Consider the following 21,443-nt stretch of genomic DNA (forward strand, 5'->3'; position numbering starts at 1 on the left):
TACATCCACAATCTTTCCATCGAGAACAGGTTTCCTCTCATACCTCTCCTACCCCTTACCGTCTGACAGGCTTTTCCCCTATCGAGAAGGTGGTGGCCTTCGTTGAATCAAAGAGATACATTAAATTGCATCCAGACTGCTATGGTGAGCGCGAAGCTAACAGAGAGGATTTGCATTGAGGTGGAGAGGAATGAGGGTGACCCATCTGAGGTCGTCTAACATTGTGTCATGGAGCAGTGCCAGTAGTGGAACCTGGTGTGGGTGGGTTGGAACAAAGTTGCCCGAGCTGAATGAAGTGGAGATACTCTTGTGGTTCCCAAAGAATCATACGAGAGGCGGTGTGATTAGTTGAAAATCGTGGGGCTAAGATTCGATTGGATATTGAACAATATATGTATGTTGAAAATGAATACTAGTGATAAAATGCAAACTCTATATATTGTACAAACTCCAAACTATCATATGGACCGTTAGAAAATGTCAACAGATGGCAAAATAATAGCAACAAAAAATTTCAACAAAGTGTCAACCCAATTTCAACACAACATCAACCGTTGAAAATGTCAACAGCGGAAGCGCATCATAAATCAATTAAATGATAATTCTGATCTATTTAGCAGATTATTTAGACAAATTCTATTCGCGCAATTATCACATGTATAATGCTCATAACTTGAATCAAATCATGCTTTAAGCGTAATTGAAACCTAAAACATGCTTTTCTACGGATTAGCCATTTTACCTTGATGATTCTCCAAAGAATCGAAGATAGCTCGCGCCTTCTCCACGTGAAGATGTTGAGTACTAGACCACGGATCTTCTGATTGGTTCCCGAATTGTATGCTGATATCAGTGTGGGCTACCCCACCAGGATACTAGGAAGACAGAAACCTCACGTGAAGTAGGAGAGAAAATCATCCCCTATAGGTATCAGGAGGGGAAAGAAAATTTTAATGAAAATTGTATTTTCTGTCTCCTTTATTTTCCTATTTATATTAAGTTTTTTTTTAAAATTAACTCCTATATAAGGGAGGAAATTACAAGTAAACTCCTATACTATAGATAGGAGGAAATTACAACTGATGTCAAGAGGGCTCGAACTCGGCACCTCATGCAATAATGTCTAAGCTCCTTGCCGCTAGGACAAAGGCTCTGGACTCCTATTTATATTAAGTTACATATTATGTGTAGTCAGGGATCTATGGAAGGTTTTGGATATGGCCTCCCCCAATTAGCTTTTTACTAATTAAATTGAATCCACAATTTAATACAAGCTTATATTGGAATATTATTAGCCGCCACTACAGAAATAATATTGCACTGCACATCCAAATCCAAAATTATAAGTAATCCAGGTTTCCGTTATTTGTCGTTCATTTCCCTCGCTTAAGATAGAAATGTCCATTGATTAATTGGTGTCTGTTATGGACTTAATTAATTATCTTATTAATTCAAGAGTAGACTTAGCAAGAAACGCCTATTTATTATTCATAGAGTAATCAAACTCCAACTAGCTAAGTTCCGAATAATAAAGCCTTGTTTCAAGCTCCTCTTGGGGACATTATCAAACGAAACTCACCTCACGCACGATTCAATATAATAGCAATCCTAGCATCTCTAGATATTAATCACCACTACCCAATATACCAGGATTATTGGGTTGCGAAAAACCAGCACCATTTGGTAAGTCAAAGTAGTGCATAATCAATACCGTATGCTCAATGCTACCGTATTGATTAAGAAATAAATAATTATCAAGACCTCGTCTTTCAGTAGATAGCATAAAGACTTGTCTCGCTGTTAGATCTAATTCAGTGCTCTACCACACCAATGTCATCTTATTTCAGTAAGGCTTAGAAATATGCGGACTGACATTGCAACCTTTTACGACATGTAGTCTAGGCCTATCTGGGTTGTGAAATTCTTGTTTTTCTTTGTTCAGAACCGACCGTGTTACTTTAAAGTGGATGTCGCCCACAACCGGTCTACTAAAATAAAGACTTAGACTTTGTTAAGTTTCTTATACATTTAAACATGCAATAAACATCCATTAAATGTAAAACATAACAATATTATGATAAAAATAATATGTTCATTCCTTGGAAAATAAAATAAGAGTTTTTACAGTATTCAATCACTCGAAATGTGATTTCTAGTATACAAACTCTAACAATTTTGTCATCTGTTGATATTTTTTAACAGATTATAGTTTGGAGTTTGTACACTATATAGAGTTTGCATTTTATCACATTCCTCCCTATATATATATATATATGTATGTATTCTATTTTTCATTTTTATGTATAGCAAATTAATTTTGTTCCGTTCATGGTAAGATATATTTTTGAATTATGATTTTTTTTTATAATGATGAGGTTATAGTCCTTTAATTCTAAAGTTAATATTTTTTATAAAGAAGCTTTTTTAACTTTATGAATAGTTATTCCTTTGATTTAGTTCTTTATTATCTTTACTTTATAATTTAACATTTGAATTTTATTTTGTGATTTATTTTAAATCTGTTATGTTTTAATAGTGATTCATAAATACTTTTAATCCTCATAGAACTAAAATTTTGTTCATTTTATATTTTGGTATAAATATTACTCCCTCTGTCCGAGTTTAAGAGTCACATTTAGAATCTATCATATTTGGACATAAAATTTAACCTCATTATTCATCAAATTTACACTCAAATGCCATTACTTTCATAAAAATAAAACAAAACAAAATTCTAAACATACAAAAAGTCAAAAGGGTCTCACTTTCCACTACCTCACTTCAATTATTACACACTCCAACAACCACTACCTCACTTCATTTATTACACACTCCACCAATTTCTTAAAACCCGTGCCATAACTAAATCTTACTCTTAAAATGGGACGGATGGAGTAATTATTATAACTGAAGTTATTATACATGCTCCACCTATTAATCAAAATATGTGACAAATATTTTACTTCCTCCGTTCCATATTCCATATTAGTCGCATTTTCATTTTTTTCCATAAATTTGAAATTGATTTTTTAGTGTAACTAAATTAGTATTTTAAATATAATGAGGGTCACTAAATAAAAGAACACTTGGCTAACATAAATATATGAATTAAATACTCTAATTATTACTTAAAATAGAAATTGTGTAAGTAATTTGAGACGAACTGAAATAGAAAAGTGCAAGTAACATGGGACGGAGGGAATATTAATTACACCATCAAGGAATGTCAACTAAAACATAATATTAATTTGAATCCAAATCTCATGATATGGCCTCAGCATCCCCACATTTTCTCCTTTCTATCCTTAAATTAGTACTACTATATGGTAGAGACAATTCATTTTCAGCCATCATTTTGAAAAAATGATAATAAATAATTAAAATAGAGAAAAATAAAATAAGAGAGAGAATTCTCTCTACTTTAACTATTTATTATCATTAAAGTATTATTAGTGGAGAATGAGTCCCACCTCGTTAGAGAGAAAATTTTTTTCTAAACTTAGAAAGTGCATATTCTTGTAGGACGAACTAAAAAGGGAAAAACTGCATATTTTTGTGGGACGGAGGGAGTATAACATTGAGTATACAATATTAATTATGCACTTCTTTGACTTATCAATTGATACATGTGTTTCGCAACCTAGTAAACCTGAAATTTTGAAGTGTTCAGAGAGAATAGTTATGATAATGCGAAAGAATATATGTTATCTACACCTATTATCAATCAAAATACAAAGAAATTTCTCTCATAAAGAAAATAAGAGATTTAATAAGCATTGAATTTGATGAGAAATGTCATTTAGGAAAAGAAGAAAGTGTTGAATAGATGGAAGAGGAAAGGATAGAAAAGACCGAGAAGGAGATGGTGATGAATTTGAAGAAGAATAAATTTCCACTTGTAGGCAGCTATGAGTTGAAGAGTTCAACACATGAGTACAAGAGAGTGCACCACCTCATTGGCGATCCATGGCAGAAAATAAATCATGATTACCACAACATAAATGAGGAAGATGGTAGATTCTCTAAGGATTCTAGTCATCGGAAAGTACCAAAAGTTTCTTACCAATTGAGGCGCACTTCATCTGTCACCTATAAATAAGGAGTTAAGTTTCTTGCTAAAATATCTAAATAAGTGGATCATTGTGTTACAATATTGTAGCCGGATTTGTTCCAAACCAAGATATAATTCAATGTGTTCCTTCAACTTTTCAATTGAGTATTGTTGAATAGTCATCATAATTAACATTCTATAATTAGAGATAATTCTTAATTATTAAAACCATATTTTATACAAAATAAGTTTGATCAAATAGCCGAAAATTCAGAGAGAGAATGCCATTTTAAAATGAGACCGGAGAAGTTGGTCTTCCACATACCACAACTTCATCTCAATCACCCAACAAATTCTAACTAACACTCTCATTATCCAACACCATATTATTAACCATCATTCTAATTCCATAGTTTTTTCTTTTGTTAGTTTAGCTTTTAGGAGGAGAAAGAAATTTCAGTTTTCCATTTCAATCAAGAAAGACTTATTCCAATCAAGAAAAAGACTTGTGAGCTTCTATTTGTCTCTCTTCTTTGATCTAGTTTGGAGCTTTTCATTTGTCCATTCTTTTAGATTATTCCAGTAAGTTGCCTTTTAATTTAATTCAATCCAATTTGATTCTTCAATCTTTTAAATTGGTTATGAATTTTCTTCTCATTACCTTTCCAGAATTTGGGAGAATTGCTGTCGGTTTGTGAAGGAAATGCGCACTATATATTTGATATAAAAAGTGTTCGAGGTATGAATTTCTTGAAGATGAAAATGTTTGAGGAAAAGAAATAATTATCAGCATTTATTTTATACTTCATTTATACGCCATTAAATATTGCATATTTCATTTTTTGTCCTTCCGCTATTAAATGTGTCATCTCACTTTCACTAATTTTTTTGGTGTATGAATCTCATATTCTACTAATTTATTTCACTCCCATTTTATTAGTATGAAACTCGTAGAGATAATTACACTATTCATATTAGTACAAAATGTTTAAATTTTGTATAAATAAGACAAAAAATTTCATCCGTGTTTTATTTTTGTATATTTCATCTAAATGTCAACCGTATGCCCACATGATATAAAAAATGTTTTAACATTGTTTCATGTTTATACAAAATATTTCATTATTATTTCATGTTGGTACAAAATGTTTTATCATTACTTCTTCGTATGTAAAAAGTTAACAACGTTTAGACATGCATGACGAAATGTCTTAAACTAAAATGGGATTGAAACCTTTTGTATTGTTTATGCAAACTTCAAACTTTTTTTTTATCAATATAAAACAATGATGAAATATTATGAATTATGTAATAAACCCATAAAAGTAGGATTCATATTACACTCACTTTTCCTACGTACACTTTTCTTTACAAAGTCAAATAATTTTTTATAAAAATTGATCAGATAATAAAATGGGACATTTTTACGGGACTGGGAGAGTATAAAAATGCATGAAATATTTAGTGTGCTGCAGTGTGTAGGAGAAGGCACAAAATAATAATGTTCGGATTCTCGGTAAAAAACCTACAAAATGGGTTTGGATCACCTCGGTCTCCGACTCCGAGTACAGCTGCACGAGTGGAATCGTCATCTCCGCAAACCGACGTCGGAGAAATCGACACACGCGCACCCTTTGAATCGGTCAAAGCTGCCGTTAGTTTATTCGGCGAAGTTATCTCGCCCAGAGCGAGGCCCGTCACCAAGAAGACTAAAGCCGAAGAGGTACCACAACTTTACCACTATATTATGAGAACTACATTTTTACTTCATAATTTTGCTATTTATTATTTGCTGCCCTTATTTTATAAAAATATTACTACCATACATCTTTGAACTTTATGTAATATCGCTTGAATGATTTTTGAATTTTTTTTTTGATAAAAATGCCCTCAAAACCCTTAGATATATTTTTGTCAGATTTATTTGCTTTTTTATCCCATCATTCTTCTCTCCTCTTTATTTAATAATATGAAAAAAACAATTATACAGTACTACATAATTCCTATATCCTATAGGTGCCCATGGTTCCGGAACCAGAGGTTACGGTTCGGAACTGCCAGTTCCGATTTTGGAAATTGCCGAACAAGAACCGAACCGAACCGAACCATGAGGGTGTTTCATGGTTCCGGTTCCGGTTCCAAAACTGCCGGTTTCGGTTCCGAACCGACGGTTTTCTGGCGGTTTTTCACGGTTCCAAACAGTCGGTTTTCGGTGATTTTTTGCGGTTCCAGCTCGGTTTTACTGTTTTCCGGCGGTTTTTCGCAGTTTTGATTTGGAACCGGCGGTTCCGTCACGTTTTCGGTTCGAAAATTTTCGAACCTGAACCAAATCACGGTTCTAAAATTGACGGTTTTGGTTCGGGTAAATTCTCACGGTTTCAGTTCGAAACCGTAACAACCGGTTACGTTTCAGAATTGTAAACCTTGGGCACCTCTACTATGTCCAGCCAAGGCAGGGGTGGAGCCAGGAATTTATAGGGAAGGGGACAAATTTATCTACCAAGAAAATTTAAGAATTTGAGGATGGACATTTAGTAAAAAATTGAAAGAAATAAATTTTATTATAGACAATATATGTGTAGAAGAAAATTTGAGGTGGGGCAAATGCCCCTCCTAAGTGCTTACTAGATCCGCCCCTGAACCAAGATGACACGTTTTGTTTTTAGTTTGTCTCAAATAAGATAACACATTTCTAGTTTTCGAAATAATAAAGCAATTGTTTTGTCTAATTAATACATCTAACCATTTTTCTCTCCAATTAAAATATGCAGATCTTTCTCTCTCTAATTAATACTCCCTCCGTCCCCAAAGAATATGCACTTTGGGTTCGGCACGAATTTTAATACAAAATTGGTAAAGAAATAGAGAGATAAAGTAAATAAAGTATTGTTAGTGGAGAATGAGTCTCACCTCATTACAGAGAAAAGAGATTCCAAAATTAGAAAGTGAATATTCTTATGTGACGGATTAAAAAGGAAAGAGTGCATATTCTTGTGGGGATAGAGGGGGTATTTACACTCACATTTTCTCTTCATACTTTAACACATTTACCAACAACTCCTAAAATCTGCGTCAACCGAGAAATGTGTCACCTTAGTTAGAACGAAGGAATGTTTTGTTATTAATTTGGATGAAAATATAACACATTATATCTATTAATCTAAAATAAAGAAGAGGGGGTTGAGATGAGAGGAGAGGAGAAAATGTGAATAAAAAAAATTAAAAAATTGATTAAAATAACTCTTAGGGTTAATGGGTATTTTATTCTAATAGTTTTGAAAATGTAAAATTCTTTTCACAATATTACAATACAATTCAGAGATGTGTGAGTACTATTTTGTTTAAAAAGAATTGCAAATTATTATAGCAGAATTGGTTTTATAGTAATGTACTCCTTATACTCACTCAATTGGTATTTTTAATTATTTATAGCAAAAACTGCTTGAAAGAGAAACCCAACATCACATGGTGATTAAAGAGTTGGAATTCTACAAAGAGCAGCTGAGAGGTGCAGAAAATGACAAGGCACAAGCTAAACAAGATCTGCACAAGGCCAACCTTGCTCTCCACGACCTAACCGGGAAGCTCGAAAATCTCAGCGAATCGAAGCAAGCAGCCATCAAAGCCACGGAGGCTATGAAGCGAAGAGCTGCGGAGCTCGAGGTGCAGCAAACCGAAGCTCAAATGGGCAACGCCGCGTGGAAGCTTGAGCTCGACCTCGAGAGGGAACGCTACAAGGCCTCCTCGGGCGAGCTCATCGTCGCCAAGCAAGAGCTCGCCAACTTGAGACAAGACTTCGATGCAGCCCTCGGGGCCAAACTGACCGCCTTCCAGCGGATAGAGGACGCGCGACAGTCCACCAAAGCCAGTGGGGACAGGCAGAGCATGCTGTCGAAAGAGGTCGCTATGCTACGCCGTGCGCTCGATCAAGTCAAGTTCGACTCGCTCCAAGCGCAGGAGGAGCACCTCAAGCTCATCGCGGAGAAGGAGGTGCACTTGCTCGTGCACAAGTCCGCGAAAGAAGTGGCCGAGATGGAGATCAAGGCCCTTAGAGAGGTCTACGCTCCCGAAGAGAATTTGGGGCGAAAGCTCGAGGAGGCCACCGAGGCCATCAAGCTTTTGCAGGAGCAGCTCAACGATGTGCGCGCATCCGATCTCAACTCGCTGCAGACTGCACACAGCGAGCTCGACTGCGCTAGGAAGGAGCTGCAGCAGCTCCTCGCTGAGGAGCTTTCGCTGCGCGCTACTGTTGAGTCGCTCGAGCATGAGCTGGAAAGGCTCAAGAGGGACCACACCGAGTGTGAGAAGAAGCTGTCTGAGGCAGAGCTGGAGATCGAGCAGATGAGGCTCGAGCTAGCTGAGAGGACGGTCGAGCTTGAGACGGCCCAGTCTAGGAATATACGCGAGGAAATGCAGTCCGCTCTCGACAATTTGCTAGCACAAGTTCAAGCGGAACGAGACCAAGCAGAGAAGTTCCATAACGACGTCCAACTACTAAGGCAACAGACCGAAGAGGCACACGTTACAGCCAAAGAAACAGACGAGAAGCTGCAGCTCGCGCTGCAGGAGGCCGAGGAGGCTAAGGCAGCACAAGAGCGCGCAGACGACCAGATACGAGACTCTCCCAAAGCAAACAGCGCAGCCAACGTGAAGGGCCCCGGACCTGCCTCTTCAAGGAAGATCAGGCTGTCGGTCGAGGAGTTCAAGACCATGAACCACAAGATCGAGGAAAGCAGAACCAATGCTGACTCGAAAGTGCAGTCTCTCACGGCCGACTTGAACAAGATAAAGGCGAGCCAGAATGAAGCGTCGCAGAAGGCAGAGGTGATCTTGAAGCAGAGTGAGGACTTACAGTTGGATATTGAGGACGCTATCAAGAGGACCGAGGTGGCAGAGGCCGGGAGGAAGGTAGTCGAAGGCGAACTCCAGAAATGTCGTATTGTGGTCGGAGAGCCATCTGGAATATTGAAAATGGCAATAACTCCTGCATAGCACATAGCAACAAACACAAGAATATCCCTTCTTCTCATAAAACTTGTATAGCTGTTTGATTAAGTGTATCATTAGATTGTTTATATCAACATTATTTTCATGATTTCAAATAAAAAAAATCACAGAATTAACCTCAAAGAGAACAAATAATCATATCCATATAATAAGTTACACATATCTATATATGAAACTTCTTATATTTTCTTTACAACATATGTTAAGAGGATGCAAGATAAGGACATACTTGATTATATAGAGAAGCCGGCATCTGCAAATGGCTTCGTCTGTGGACGAGCATTGTGCAGACAGCTTCAAGATGGTACTATGGCTTGCTACATGAAATTATTTGACAACCTATAGCTATAAGATTGTTAGCTAGAATTCTAATTGTGGTTATTTAGAACTTGCAACACCGAGATCCTTGAATTTCTTTAACTCGGATTCCAAAGTCTCTGCGATGACTTCTTTATCAGCATCTTCAGGCAAAGTTACGTGAACGGAGCCTTGCTTTACTGGTTGGGAAGGTTGAGAAAGCAAGAACTGCTGCTTAACGTAGTTGTAGAGTTGTCGATGAAATGGATGGTCCAACGAATAGCAATTTGCCTCTGAATATTTTGAAGAGCCGGAAGATCTCTTACGACAGAAATGAGGAAGGGACGAATAGTCCATTATCTGCACCCGAGATAGTATGTTTCACTTTAGCTAACTTTCCACATTCAAACTCACAGGAAAAAATTGGAAAGCAAAAAAAGCAGTGGAAGTGGCTTTACCTTAAGTAGATCATCTTCTCCACAACTGGAGAGTACGTCGATTTTACCCCTCGTTCTTTCCTGAAGAAGTGGCTTTACTACCTGTGGACAGCTCTAAGATTACGCTCTCGAAGAAAAAAAAACAAAGAAAGTTTGCTACTTGTCTTCTAATGATGTGCACTATAGCTGAAGTGAGACGAACCCTCCAACATGCTGAAAAGATGTATGGCGCATTCACAATGTAATAAGTTTGCGTTTTCTCAGGGTAGCTTAGATCGTCGATAGAAGAAATTATAGTCAGGAGCTGAAAAAGAACAACAAGTATCATTAGTGTTAACATACAAAAGAATCTACTGTATCAAGCCAAATATGTCTATTAATCGACCTTTATTTGGTTTAGGGCCGAGAGTTTCAAGCCGGTCATATCTAGAATCTTTATGCATTTACTTATATGTTTCCCATACTTTTTTGTTGCAGCAGGCTGCAATAAGAAATTAAGGATGGTAAGTCATGTGCAAGTGTTAAAAAAGGGAAGAAGTTAGAGAGGAAGTACGAGCATGGCTTACCAAAATTACACGATCCCTGTATTCGTTCATCTGAATGTGCGATTGCACATAATAATGAACCTAAAACGAAGAAAAATGCTGTCAGAGTTAATGAAGAGCTTTAGAAAATTTTGTTTGTAAACAAAACGCAGTATGTGTAAACTATTAGCAGCAATACTTACGGATGCTCTGTCGAATGTGCTCAGGCCTACTCCAACAGCGAATACTGGGAGACCCTAATGATGAAAGAGCTGCTCGTTAGCGAGTGTATATATAGATAGAATTACGAAGAAATAGCTAACACTGATCAGACACTAGCATATAGTCATATATCCTTCTTCATAAACACTCACCTCATTTGAGTAACCGGATAATCCTACAAGCTGAGAATCACGTATCCCTCTGTAGAGTTCCTCAGGAACAATCGGTTTCTGCAGCAAAATGCAGCAATGAAGTTGTTAAGTGAGAAATAAAGGAATAATCAACAGTCATTGTAAATGTTTCTATTATACAGATGGTTCACAATATGTGGTGGAAATCCACCATGGTTTTTCGGAAGTGAAAAAAGAAGAGGACTCATATTTTCGAAGTGAAGGCAAGTTCAACAAACTTAAGTTTTTGAGAGAATAGTCCAAATGAAGCTAATCAAGACCTTGGATTAATACAGAAAACATTATGCAATTTGCACACATTTGATATTAGCTAATTTCTTATGAAAAATGTATATGTTGGAACATACCGCTAGCATATTATCGATGTCGTTTTGAACTCTCCACTCCAAGCAGTCAACCAACTGACAGAATCACATCATCAGCAAACAGTTAAATTCCAATTCATCAGCGTATTGCATTTCATAACTTTTTACTGAGAGAAGGATTTTCTTTTTCAAACCATCTTATGAGCCTTTTGAGCATTCCCTTCCCGCGCCTTCAGAAAACGTGTAAACGTTTCATGAGGATATCCTTGATGTACATTCTGCAAAATTGAAATGGTTCAGAGTAATTCAAGAAATGTGGCAAAATTGAACAGTTGTTTTGAGCCTAAGTTTTTGCATAAATCCAATCTTGCCTTGTGCAATTTCATCAAAACAAAAACAATGTTCATTGCAGATAATATAAACAAATGCTAGACAACAACCAAGGTCAAGCCTTTTTGTTCTTTCAAATTCCTATTTTCTCAATTTAATACAGCAGAATACCTTTTTGTAACATAACTCAAAGGGAATATATGTGTCAGGTAAACAGGAAGAAAAAAGTCAGAAAATAGGAGAAGCAATTGAAAAATGGCCTAAAATGACAATATTAATTCTTGAACCAGCAGAAAAAATTATAAACAACAATGCAAAGGAGAAGCAAACCTTGAAAGTTTTATCAAGTGATTCATCCACTGCATACAATTCCACAAAAAAAAGTTACAAAAAATCAGGGAAGAGATTCAAATTAATAAAAAAATGTGGTCTTGAAAGAAAATTCAAGAGTTATAACCTTCCTCCATTAATGCTTCAAGTTGATTGATGACTTCTTGAGTAACAACAGCCATTTCTTTTTCTTCTTCTTCTGAAAGAAAACACAGGAAAAGATTTCCAAGAATAAACTTATGGCTAAAACAAAATCTACTCAATCACCTCACATGGATATATTAGCGCAATCTTTAACAACTTTGTTAGTTAAAGGAGAAAAAAATAAGAGAGAAAGAGATATAAAGATTCCACTTTTAATTTATAAAAGAGAAAGGTGAATGGGGTCAAGATTCAACCACCCTTTTTCATCTCAGTACCTTCTTTGATCCTTCTCCTTTATGTTTCAGTCAATAAGCTGCGTATTCATCTCAGGCTCTGCATTTGGAAGTTGGAAATTGATGTTTTCAACAAAGAAAATTATTAACTAAGATGGTTTAAAACAGTAACAAAAGTAAATGCTAGCTCCCAACAATATTGACCTCAATGTTAGAAGTTAGAACACACTAGCAAAATCGAAAACAAAATAGAAAATTATATGACTGAGAAAAACGAATAATTTATTTACACGTACATTTTCAACGTGGAAATGGTAAACAGAATTAGTACCTACTTCTAAATAAAAGTGATTCTGTATATTATTTTATTCTTGTTTTATTCATCAATCGGTTGAAATGGCACGTCTGGTCGGTTGTGGGACAGCAACCAAAATAGTACTATAATATCCTAAGCTAAAATAACTTTAGGCCATGTTTGGTTGACGGGAAAATAAAGTTGGCAAGGAAAATGATTCCTGAGAAAATGAATATCGGGAATATGATTCCTAATAACTTTACTTTACAGTGTTTGGAAGATATCAAGATTTTATATTTTATAGTTGATTTAAACGGCAAACTAAAAATAAAGTAGTTATTATTTTTTTATTTATGAAAAAGAATAATAATATAAAAATTATAATAAATTATTAATTAAAAATGATACTTATGATATTTATTATTGCAATAGATAGTTTAAATATGGATCGTCCATCATAATATATAATAATATACTTGTCGTATTATAATCATAAATAATTATAATAATAAATATGATTATTATTATTTTAATTATAATATTTATGGATATTATAATTAAATAAATTTTATAATTTAAAATTTCACTACGATTTTATTGATTAATTATTAATTTATAAAATAATTATAATTATATATTATTATTATATGATTTATATTATATTATTATATTTAAATTATTTAATAAATTATTCATTATTATTATGATAATAATAATTATATATAAATATTATAATAATATAGTTATAATTATGATAAATTTAATTATAGTTATTTATTATACTAAAATTAAGTATGATTATAATATTTAATTATTTTTAAAACATTATAATTAATAATAATAAAAAAAAAATTTGTAAGAATCCTAAAACTGGGAAAAAGAATACCTAAGAAAAGTTAGGATTCAGAATCCTGGAAAGTTATACTAACTTTCCTTGTTTACGGGATTCTGATTACTTTCCCAGTTTAATTAAAAACTGAAACAAACACATGCATTTAAAAGGTAAGGAATCAGATTACTTTCTTAGACAGAATTCTGACAACCAAACATGGCCTATAGGCAATCAATTATTCTAAATAAGAGAGAAATCAGGCGGAATGGAATGATTCTTATTTATTCTGGTGTACCTTATGGGTCTTTTTAGTGTCTAGTTTGAGCAAGCCACAAATTCTTGTTCATAACCATAAATCACATTATTTTCTCAATTGTTTGTATATTTTAATTCAATTAGAATAAAAATCGGATTATAATAATTAGAAAAAAAAATGCATAATTTAATAAAAAAATTCAAATCTTCATTGTATTACAAGAACGGGAAAATTATACAACGAAAATTATCGACATCACAAAGACAACACCGCATCAAATGCCGGATGTGTCCCCTCTCCTACGTGCCCAGATCTCTTCAGCCAAATCAGCCTGCTGTGCCGTATGTGCTGTTTCCCTCCGCATATCGGTGAACCGTTGGATCAAGTATTGATTAGTACGTGGTACACCCATCTGCAGGGGGTGGTGACAATATCATAACTTATACTAGCACCCTCTTTCGGTGCCCAGCGCTCTGCGGTAAATCCTTCATCATCTATTATCATATTGTGCAATATGATACATGCAATGATATCGGCGACATCACTTTCGTGTCGGGCACGAAAATCATGAGAGGAATGGGTATATTTATAGGGAAAAAAATTCAAAAAAAAAATGGATGGGCAGCGCCGCGGCTCCCCCCATGCGCCGTGTCCGCGCCAACTCCCCGGCCCGCCCATGTCCACGCCCCCTGCCGCACCCCACCTTGTCCACCCCTATAGGGAGCCGCGGGCCAGCCGTGTCCTCGGGCGAGAGCCGCGGCTCCCTATTGTGGACGCTCTTAGTATACGATTAAAAATTCCATGGTTCTTCTATATTAAGTTAATATAGTTAATTGGTGTACCTTATCAATAACTTCTTGACAAATGAAAATAAAAAAAAAAAAAAGGACCCACATATAAACTAAGCACCAGTTTAATAAATTCAATTGCACAAAATAGACATCTATTAATCATGAAAAAGACATTATATTACTATTAAATATGGAAATTATCATCGTAGAATAGGCGTGCAATATACTACTCCAATATACTTACTACTTAATATATTACACATTAAAAAGTAATCATATTACATACTTTTCATGCCAAGAAAAAACTTGATAGTACTATTTTGAGATTTTATGGGTAAGACATTTTTTCTTGTTTTATATATATATATATACGACATACAAATAAAAATTATAACTAGAACTTACTATAATTTGTTAGCATATTAAGTAATCAATTGCATAATTTTCAATATTTCCTTATTACCATATAAAAAATCAAGAAATTTTAAAATAAGTAAATCAAAAATCAAATTGAAAAATATTGTCATACTATTTTAAATAGAATAGCTTGATGATCACCGAAAAGTTTGGTGATGTCAAAATAGTATATTATCAAAGAGTGATAATAAGATTTTTTTTCGAAAAGTAATGTAATATAATTTCCTTTTTATATGTAAATATTATTACATTAATAGGTTAATATACATATATTGTACAATTTCCATATATATTGTAAATACTATTAGTGCATGCCTATTCTATGATAATAATTTTAATATTTTATATAGTAATATAATGCCACTTTTCATGATTAATAGATGTCTATTTTATGCAATTAAATTAATTGAATTAGTGTTCAATTGATGTGGTATGTGAGCCCTTTTCTTATTTTCATTTTGTCCAAGAGTTATTGGTGAGTTACACCAACTCACTATGACAAATTGATTTGGAAAGACTATGGAATTTTAATTCTATAGTATGCCCTTTTAGAGTAGATGAATATATTTATGGGTAAATGGCGAAATAAATCATGAAAAATTATCAAATTCTGTTTTATTTTAATACTCCCTCCATCCGCCATTAGGAGTCTCATTTCTTGACAACAATGATGTTAAGAAATGTTATGAAAAGTGGGTGGAAAAAAGTTAATAGAATATGAGTCTAGTTTTAAATGAAATGTGAGTGGAATGAGTTAGTGAAAGGTGAGACACTATTACCATTAATGGTAAAAGTGAACTGGGACTCCTACTCGCGGACGAACTAAAATAGCAAAATGGGACTCCTATTCGCAAACGGAGGGAGTATTCTTTTAAAAACTGGAATGATAGCAAGTTTCAGAATTTTGCAATTATTACATACGTCGTTTTTTTTTTTACAAAACCCATGATGATATGATAACTAGATTTCACAATTATCCCAACATCATTTCTAGGTAAACCACATGACTATGTTAGTATGTCATTGTTGTTTTGTTCACGTAGATAAATCTGATTGCCACATCACCATAGGTTTCATTGGAAAAACGATATACAGATAATTGTAAAATTATGAAATTTAGTGATTTATCATTCTCAATTTTAAAAAGTATGAGTCAAAGCAAAATTCGACCATTCTACATTGATCTATTTGCCCTATCTATACATATATAAAAGGCGAGTTTTAGGTCATTTTAGAAATATTTATAAATTGTGGGCATCACTTTGAATATTTATAAGAGTGCATAATCAATGCATAATCAATGTATCATTATAAGAAAAGAAAAAAAACTGTCTTTTGTGATTCAACATATAAATTCCACAATTAATATTACCCTACCAACATTATAATAAAAAGACGTGTCATTATAGCTTTGACCACTAATCAATTTTTAAATTTAATTTCAGTTTTCTAACTTATTTATCATATTTAAAGGGGACGTTTATAAGTTTTGAATTTGGAAGGTAAAAAACATTCTTCATTATAAATGGAGGAAGTGAAAAGTTATAGAGAGGCATCTATTTTTTATTATAAATATGTTGTTAGCTTGATTTTAATCCTCATATTCCTATCTTTTTTTCATAATATTCTTTTTTGAACGTTTTGCATAAATTTGAATTGATGTTAGGTATTTTTCTTTACTCTTTGTCAATATTGCTTTAACATGAAATCAATTTTCGATATGATGAATTTTTTTCATTTGTTTAACATGAAATCAGTTGAACGTTTTGCATAAATTTGAATTGATTTTAGGTATTTTTCTTACTCTTCGTCAATATTGCTTTAACATGAAATCAGTTTTCTATATGATGATTTTTTTTTTCATTTGTGTATTAATAATGTTTGTTTTGCAACCCCAATTCACCCATTTTTTCAATTTTTTATGATTGGCGAATTGTTTTTTTCTTTTGTTTTATTAATATGATTTTTGCTATTCTAAATTCACAATGTCGCCTTTAATTTCCCATGACTTTACACACTCTTTATTTTATTTTAATAATGTATTTGATGTTGCTGAGAATTTTGATCTTATATCTTTAAATCTACTAATTTGAGGATTTTGATTTTTTTTAATATCTTTTAAACCTACTAATTTTAGTAGATTATATTTAATATAGTCTATGCGTTTCTTCTTTCTACTTTCCTTGACAATTGTAGAACTATTACTGTGTTTTATTTTACAAGAAATCGAAAGTTTTTTATATATGTAAGTTTTAATGGTGGATAATGGTGTAAAATATCATTGGATGTTCTGTAATCTTTAGTCTCTTCTATTTCAGGAACAAAAACCACACCTCTAAGAAATGGTATACTAAAGAGTTGAAGAAGCTAAAAAAAATCTAATTTGTTGTGCGAGGAAGAAAAGCAAGTGTGGATATAGGAAAAACAAAAAATACCATAAAACATTAAGTTTATTATTAGTTTATATTTCTTTATTTAAGTGTAGTGAGCTAAGATTATATATTTTTAGCTTTAACAATATGCTTTGATATAAAATATTGTTTATTCTTATTGATTTTTTACAACATTAATTTGTGATTTATTTTGACTATTTTAACATTTATCACTAATTTAACTTTGGCATGTTAATTTCAACTTTAATTTCATTGATTTTGTATTCTTAACTTGAAGTTCGCTTGGAATTTCTACTAATTAACTTTTTTTATATACTAATAAGGAGCTTATGAAATAAAGTAATTTTAAAGTAAATAACCAATTTTCCTGTTCAATGTTTAATTGTGTTCATTTGTTTCATTATTATCAATTTTTACATATTTTATGATATTTTTGAAACTCTCATGACCCATTTAATCTGTTTTGTGATACAGGAATATTATAATAATAATAATATATCTTTGAATATTTCAATATGTGTAAAATAAAACTTAGGAGCTCCTACACTAAAATTTAGGAGCTCAACAATTATATTTTTTATATCTTGGTGTTGAGTTTTACTATTGAACTAAATATGTTCAGAGTGTGTGTTAACTTTGTTAACATAATTTAATTATAATTATTAAAATAAAATATATATTTGTTTATATATGATAACTTTATTTATAATAGAGATCTAACAGTGTTCTAATTAACATGAGTGTTCATATTACTTTATTTCAAAACTTATTTAATTTTGTTTATTAAACAATTTAAAATTAAAATTAATAAAATAAATTAGACCGTGCATCGCACGGGTGTGAAACTAGTATTTATAATAGGTAATAACAAAATTCTCTCCTATTGTCCCACATACAAGCTAATGGATTTATTTATTTTTATGTAATCTTTTCTCTATATCTTAGTATAATTGATTTGCTACAACCTGGATAAATTAAAACAATCTTCTGCGACAGTAGGAATATATATTTTAGTTTATATTTAAATTCAAGATATTTTTATAAGTAGATTTGGGTTGCAATCACCCACTAAGGATTTGGGTGGAAATCCCCCCACTAATTTCTATATTTTACAAAAATTTAGAAAACATTTATATATAATTTTTTCATAGGCAATCCATCGATAATTTTGCTAGCAGACTGTTTACTAAAAGGCCATTGCCGATACCATCGGATAGAATTCACTGATAAATTCCACGTGTATTTCTTGTTATGTTACTTCTTGATATTCTTCCACTTAGCAACATATAGATTGTTTTTTACTTGATCCTCTGAATCTTCTTAATCTACTTTTTTTTATGAAACGTGGTTTAATATAAAAACACCCCTTTTGAATTTGAGAGTGTAAGAGCATCTCCAGTGGTCGGCGGACAAGCAATAGCCTAGCCATGCCACATCAGCAGCACTAAATTCCTCCTGCCGTATCAGGTGGACAAGCAACTGGACAAGCAATAGCATTGCCACATCATTAGCACTAAAAACAAATAATTAAACAATCATACAAAATACAGAATTAAATTTACGACACATATACGGGAAAATTCTCTAATAATATTAAATTTTTAAAAATACATTAATTAAAAAAAATTCGCTCGCCGGTTCCTCGCCGATCGGGAGGCTGCAATAGCGGCGAGAGAATCGGCGAGCGCCCGGGAATCGGCGTACCCTCGCCGAAATTCTCGCCGATTTGGCGCTCGCCGGCTGCAATAGTTCGGCTAGCCGTTCGGCGAGCCGCTCGCTCGCCGACCACTGGAGATACTCTAACAACTCTGACTTTACTAAAGGCAAGCATGTGTCATTGGACTTAATTTTATTTTCAAACACTGCTTGAACAATGGAAATATGCAAATTTACTTGAAAACAATCATTGTTTGACTCGAATGGATACCTAGCCAATGCATTGTTTTGAGTTGTGAAAAATATAAGCTTAAGTCACAATGAGACTATTGTTAGGTTTTAAGTTACTCTTATTTTATCATCATTCACAATCGAGAGTGTTCTTAGTTGTGAATGATCATTAAGAGTGTCAAAAGATATCAACCGAGAAATCTGCAAAAGAAGAAGAAGATTGAGGAAATAGTTGATTAAGGAAAGAATATTTGATTGAGAAAGAATAATGTAATTGATTGAGGCATATACTATTTTCCATAGATAGGAATTATTCTTCCCTATATATTTGGGAGCTGTAAACATTGAAAAGATATAACAGAATACACACAAACGATCTTCTACTCCCAATTCTCTCTGTGTTCTCAATGCGTATCATCGCCACTCTCGATTACCATCTTTAAGATGGTATCAGAGCGGGTTAATCCGGGCTTGGGGCTCAGAAAAATATCATCATAGCCTCACTATACCTTCCCCGACCTTTTCCGAAACCTGCAAAACAGCCAAAAATCAAGATGTCAGAATCTGACTCTGGATCCGGAGAAAAAACTCCACTCTCAAACACCCCTGTAACTCTTTCTGCCGACCAATTTGCAGAACTTTTGAGACTAAGTATGTCTCACAAGTCTGAAAAACCTCCAAAACAACAGCCCCCAGACGAACCCCAACCAGAATCACTGGGAGATATCAAACTCCTCACAAAGCTCGACGGGGACAATTATCCTCTATGGGCGAGAATGATGGAAAGAGCCATCGGAGGGAAGAGCCTGACATCTCACATCACTGGAGTTTCAGCCCCTCCCTCACCAACCGATCCGATCTACCCGAAATGGCAGCAACGCGACCATTGTTGCTTCAATTGGATCATCAACAACGTCGATCCGTCTCTGGTAAACCAGGTTTCTCAATACGAGACAGCCAAAGACCTATGGGAAGGTCTAGCCATCACATACGGCAGCGGAGCAGACCCATTCCAAGTCTCGGACCTACACAGACAAGCGTATGGAATGAAGCAAGGAGGAATGACATTGGAGGCACTGTGGAATAAATTCCAGGACCTATGGTTATCCATAGACAGCCGCGACCCCAATCCAATGGATACGCCCTCAAGCATCAAAAAATACAACTCAATCATTCAAAGGCACAGAGTCTACCAGTTTTTGTGGGCTCTCGATGATCGGTATGATCCAATCAAGAGAGAAATTTTAAACAAGGAACCACTCCCAGACGTTAGAGCCGCCTATGGGATCATAAGGCGAGAAGCAGTCAACGCTGGAATCAGATCATCCAAGACAGAAACGAAGGATTCCGATATTGGGATCGGACTCAGTGCGGTAGACAGGAACAGAGGGTTCAACCAACCCAAATTCCAGTCCAATCTCAAGGAGGAAGACAAGAATAAACTCACGTGTACTCATTGTGGGGGAAAGAGGCATACCAGAGACACATGTTTTTTGATTCACGGATATCCCGAGTGGTGGGATGAGATGAAGAAGGCAAGGGCGAATCGAAACTCAAATCGAGGAGGGGGAGGAGGCAGAGCAGCCATAGCGGTCGGAGAGTGAGCTACCTACGCCGACACTCCATCGGCGGGCAGCATCGCGACTCCAATCGCCACCGGAGAAGACAGAAGCAGAAACGGCGATGAGAAGAAGCCAGTGGCATCAGCCTCGGTGGTCAGAGCATGGACCGAAGGTAATCGACCAGCAATTAACGTCTCCGGTGGTCAAACGACCGCAACGGAAGCAGCCACCGACGGACAGGGCGGCGCTAGGGTTTCGGATCCCATGGGGGTGACGGCTAGGGTTTGGGAGAATGAGGGGCATTATCCGATAAATGCCTCCACTTCTCCTAAATTCAAAACCGACCCCCTCAACTTCCAAATATCCCATTTTATACCCCAGCCCCGAAATATTGTCCAAAAACTACCCCATACCACCCAAACCTCTCAAAAGCCACCTCAAACTTCTTTGAAATATCAAACTGACCCCAATACTGCCAGAACTTTACAAATCTCACCTCCACAAACCGAAAAATTCATAATTCAGCCCTCAATTCATTGCCAAAATTCCTTTGAGTCCCTTGCATGTTCCTCTACCTCCCAGTCCAGTATAAAAGATACCCAGTGGATATTCGATTGTGGAGCAACTGACACAATGTCATTTGATGCCTCAGATTTCCTAACCATTTCAGAATCCTCCAAATCATATGTCCAAACAGCCAGTGGAGACCTAGCGCAAGTCCAGGGGGCGGGAACGATTAATATTTCCCCCACTCTACGCCTACCTAACTGTCTTTTTGTTCCGTCACTATCACATAAACTGTTATCCGTTAGTCATGTGACTAAAGAACTAAATTGCAAATTACTAATGCAACCGCAATTTTGTTTGTTACAGGATATCAAGACGGGGATGATAGTTGGGCGTGGCACTGAGCAACGCGGATTGTACTACGTGGATGAG

The 21,443-nt window shown here is 34.7% G+C and overlaps 2 protein-coding genes across 3 annotated transcripts; one reads left to right on the plus strand and one right to left on the minus strand.

The window, feature by feature from the left end:
* The first annotated feature begins 3,826 nt into the window (after window positions 1-3,826).
* Window positions 3,827-9,047, plus strand: LOC121786825 (WEB family protein At1g12150-like). Its single transcript, XM_042185440.1, has 2 exons — window positions 3,827-4,045; window positions 7,484-9,047. Exons 1-2 carry the CDS (start codon window positions 3,827-3,829, stop codon window positions 9,041-9,043), a joined length of 1,779 nt encoding a protein of 592 aa, XP_042041374.1. The 3' UTR covers window positions 9,044-9,047.
* Window positions 9,048-9,170: 123 nt separating this feature from the next.
* LOC121787740 (phosphatidylinositol/phosphatidylcholine transfer protein SFH2-like) lies at window positions 9,171-12,267 on the minus strand. 2 transcript variants are annotated; one of them, XM_042186570.1, is made up of 12 exons: window positions 12,114-12,267; window positions 11,822-11,893; window positions 11,695-11,723; window positions 11,229-11,312; window positions 11,077-11,130; window positions 10,691-10,768; window positions 10,520-10,573; window positions 10,359-10,418; window positions 10,178-10,273; window positions 9,995-10,096; window positions 9,814-9,894; window positions 9,171-9,715 (listed from the first exon to the last, which is right to left on the minus strand). In XM_042186570.1, the coding sequence occupies exons 2-12, from the start codon at window positions 11,874-11,876 to the stop codon at window positions 9,437-9,439; spliced, it is 972 nt and encodes a 323-aa protein (XP_042042504.1). In that variant the 5' UTR covers window positions 11,877-11,893; window positions 12,114-12,267; the 3' UTR covers window positions 9,171-9,436. The 2 variants fall into 2 exon arrangements, with proteins under 2 accessions (XP_042042504.1, XP_042042505.1); XM_042186571.1 differs by lacking the exon at window positions 12,114-12,267 and having other exon boundaries at window positions 11,822-12,074.
* Between the last annotated feature and the right edge of the window lie 9,176 nt (window positions 12,268-21,443).

This window comes from Salvia splendens, chromosome 22, assembly GCF_004379255.2.
Source record: "Salvia splendens isolate huo1 chromosome 22, SspV2, whole genome shotgun sequence".
NCBI classification, from domain to species: Eukaryota; Viridiplantae; Streptophyta; class Magnoliopsida; order Lamiales; family Lamiaceae; genus Salvia; species Salvia splendens.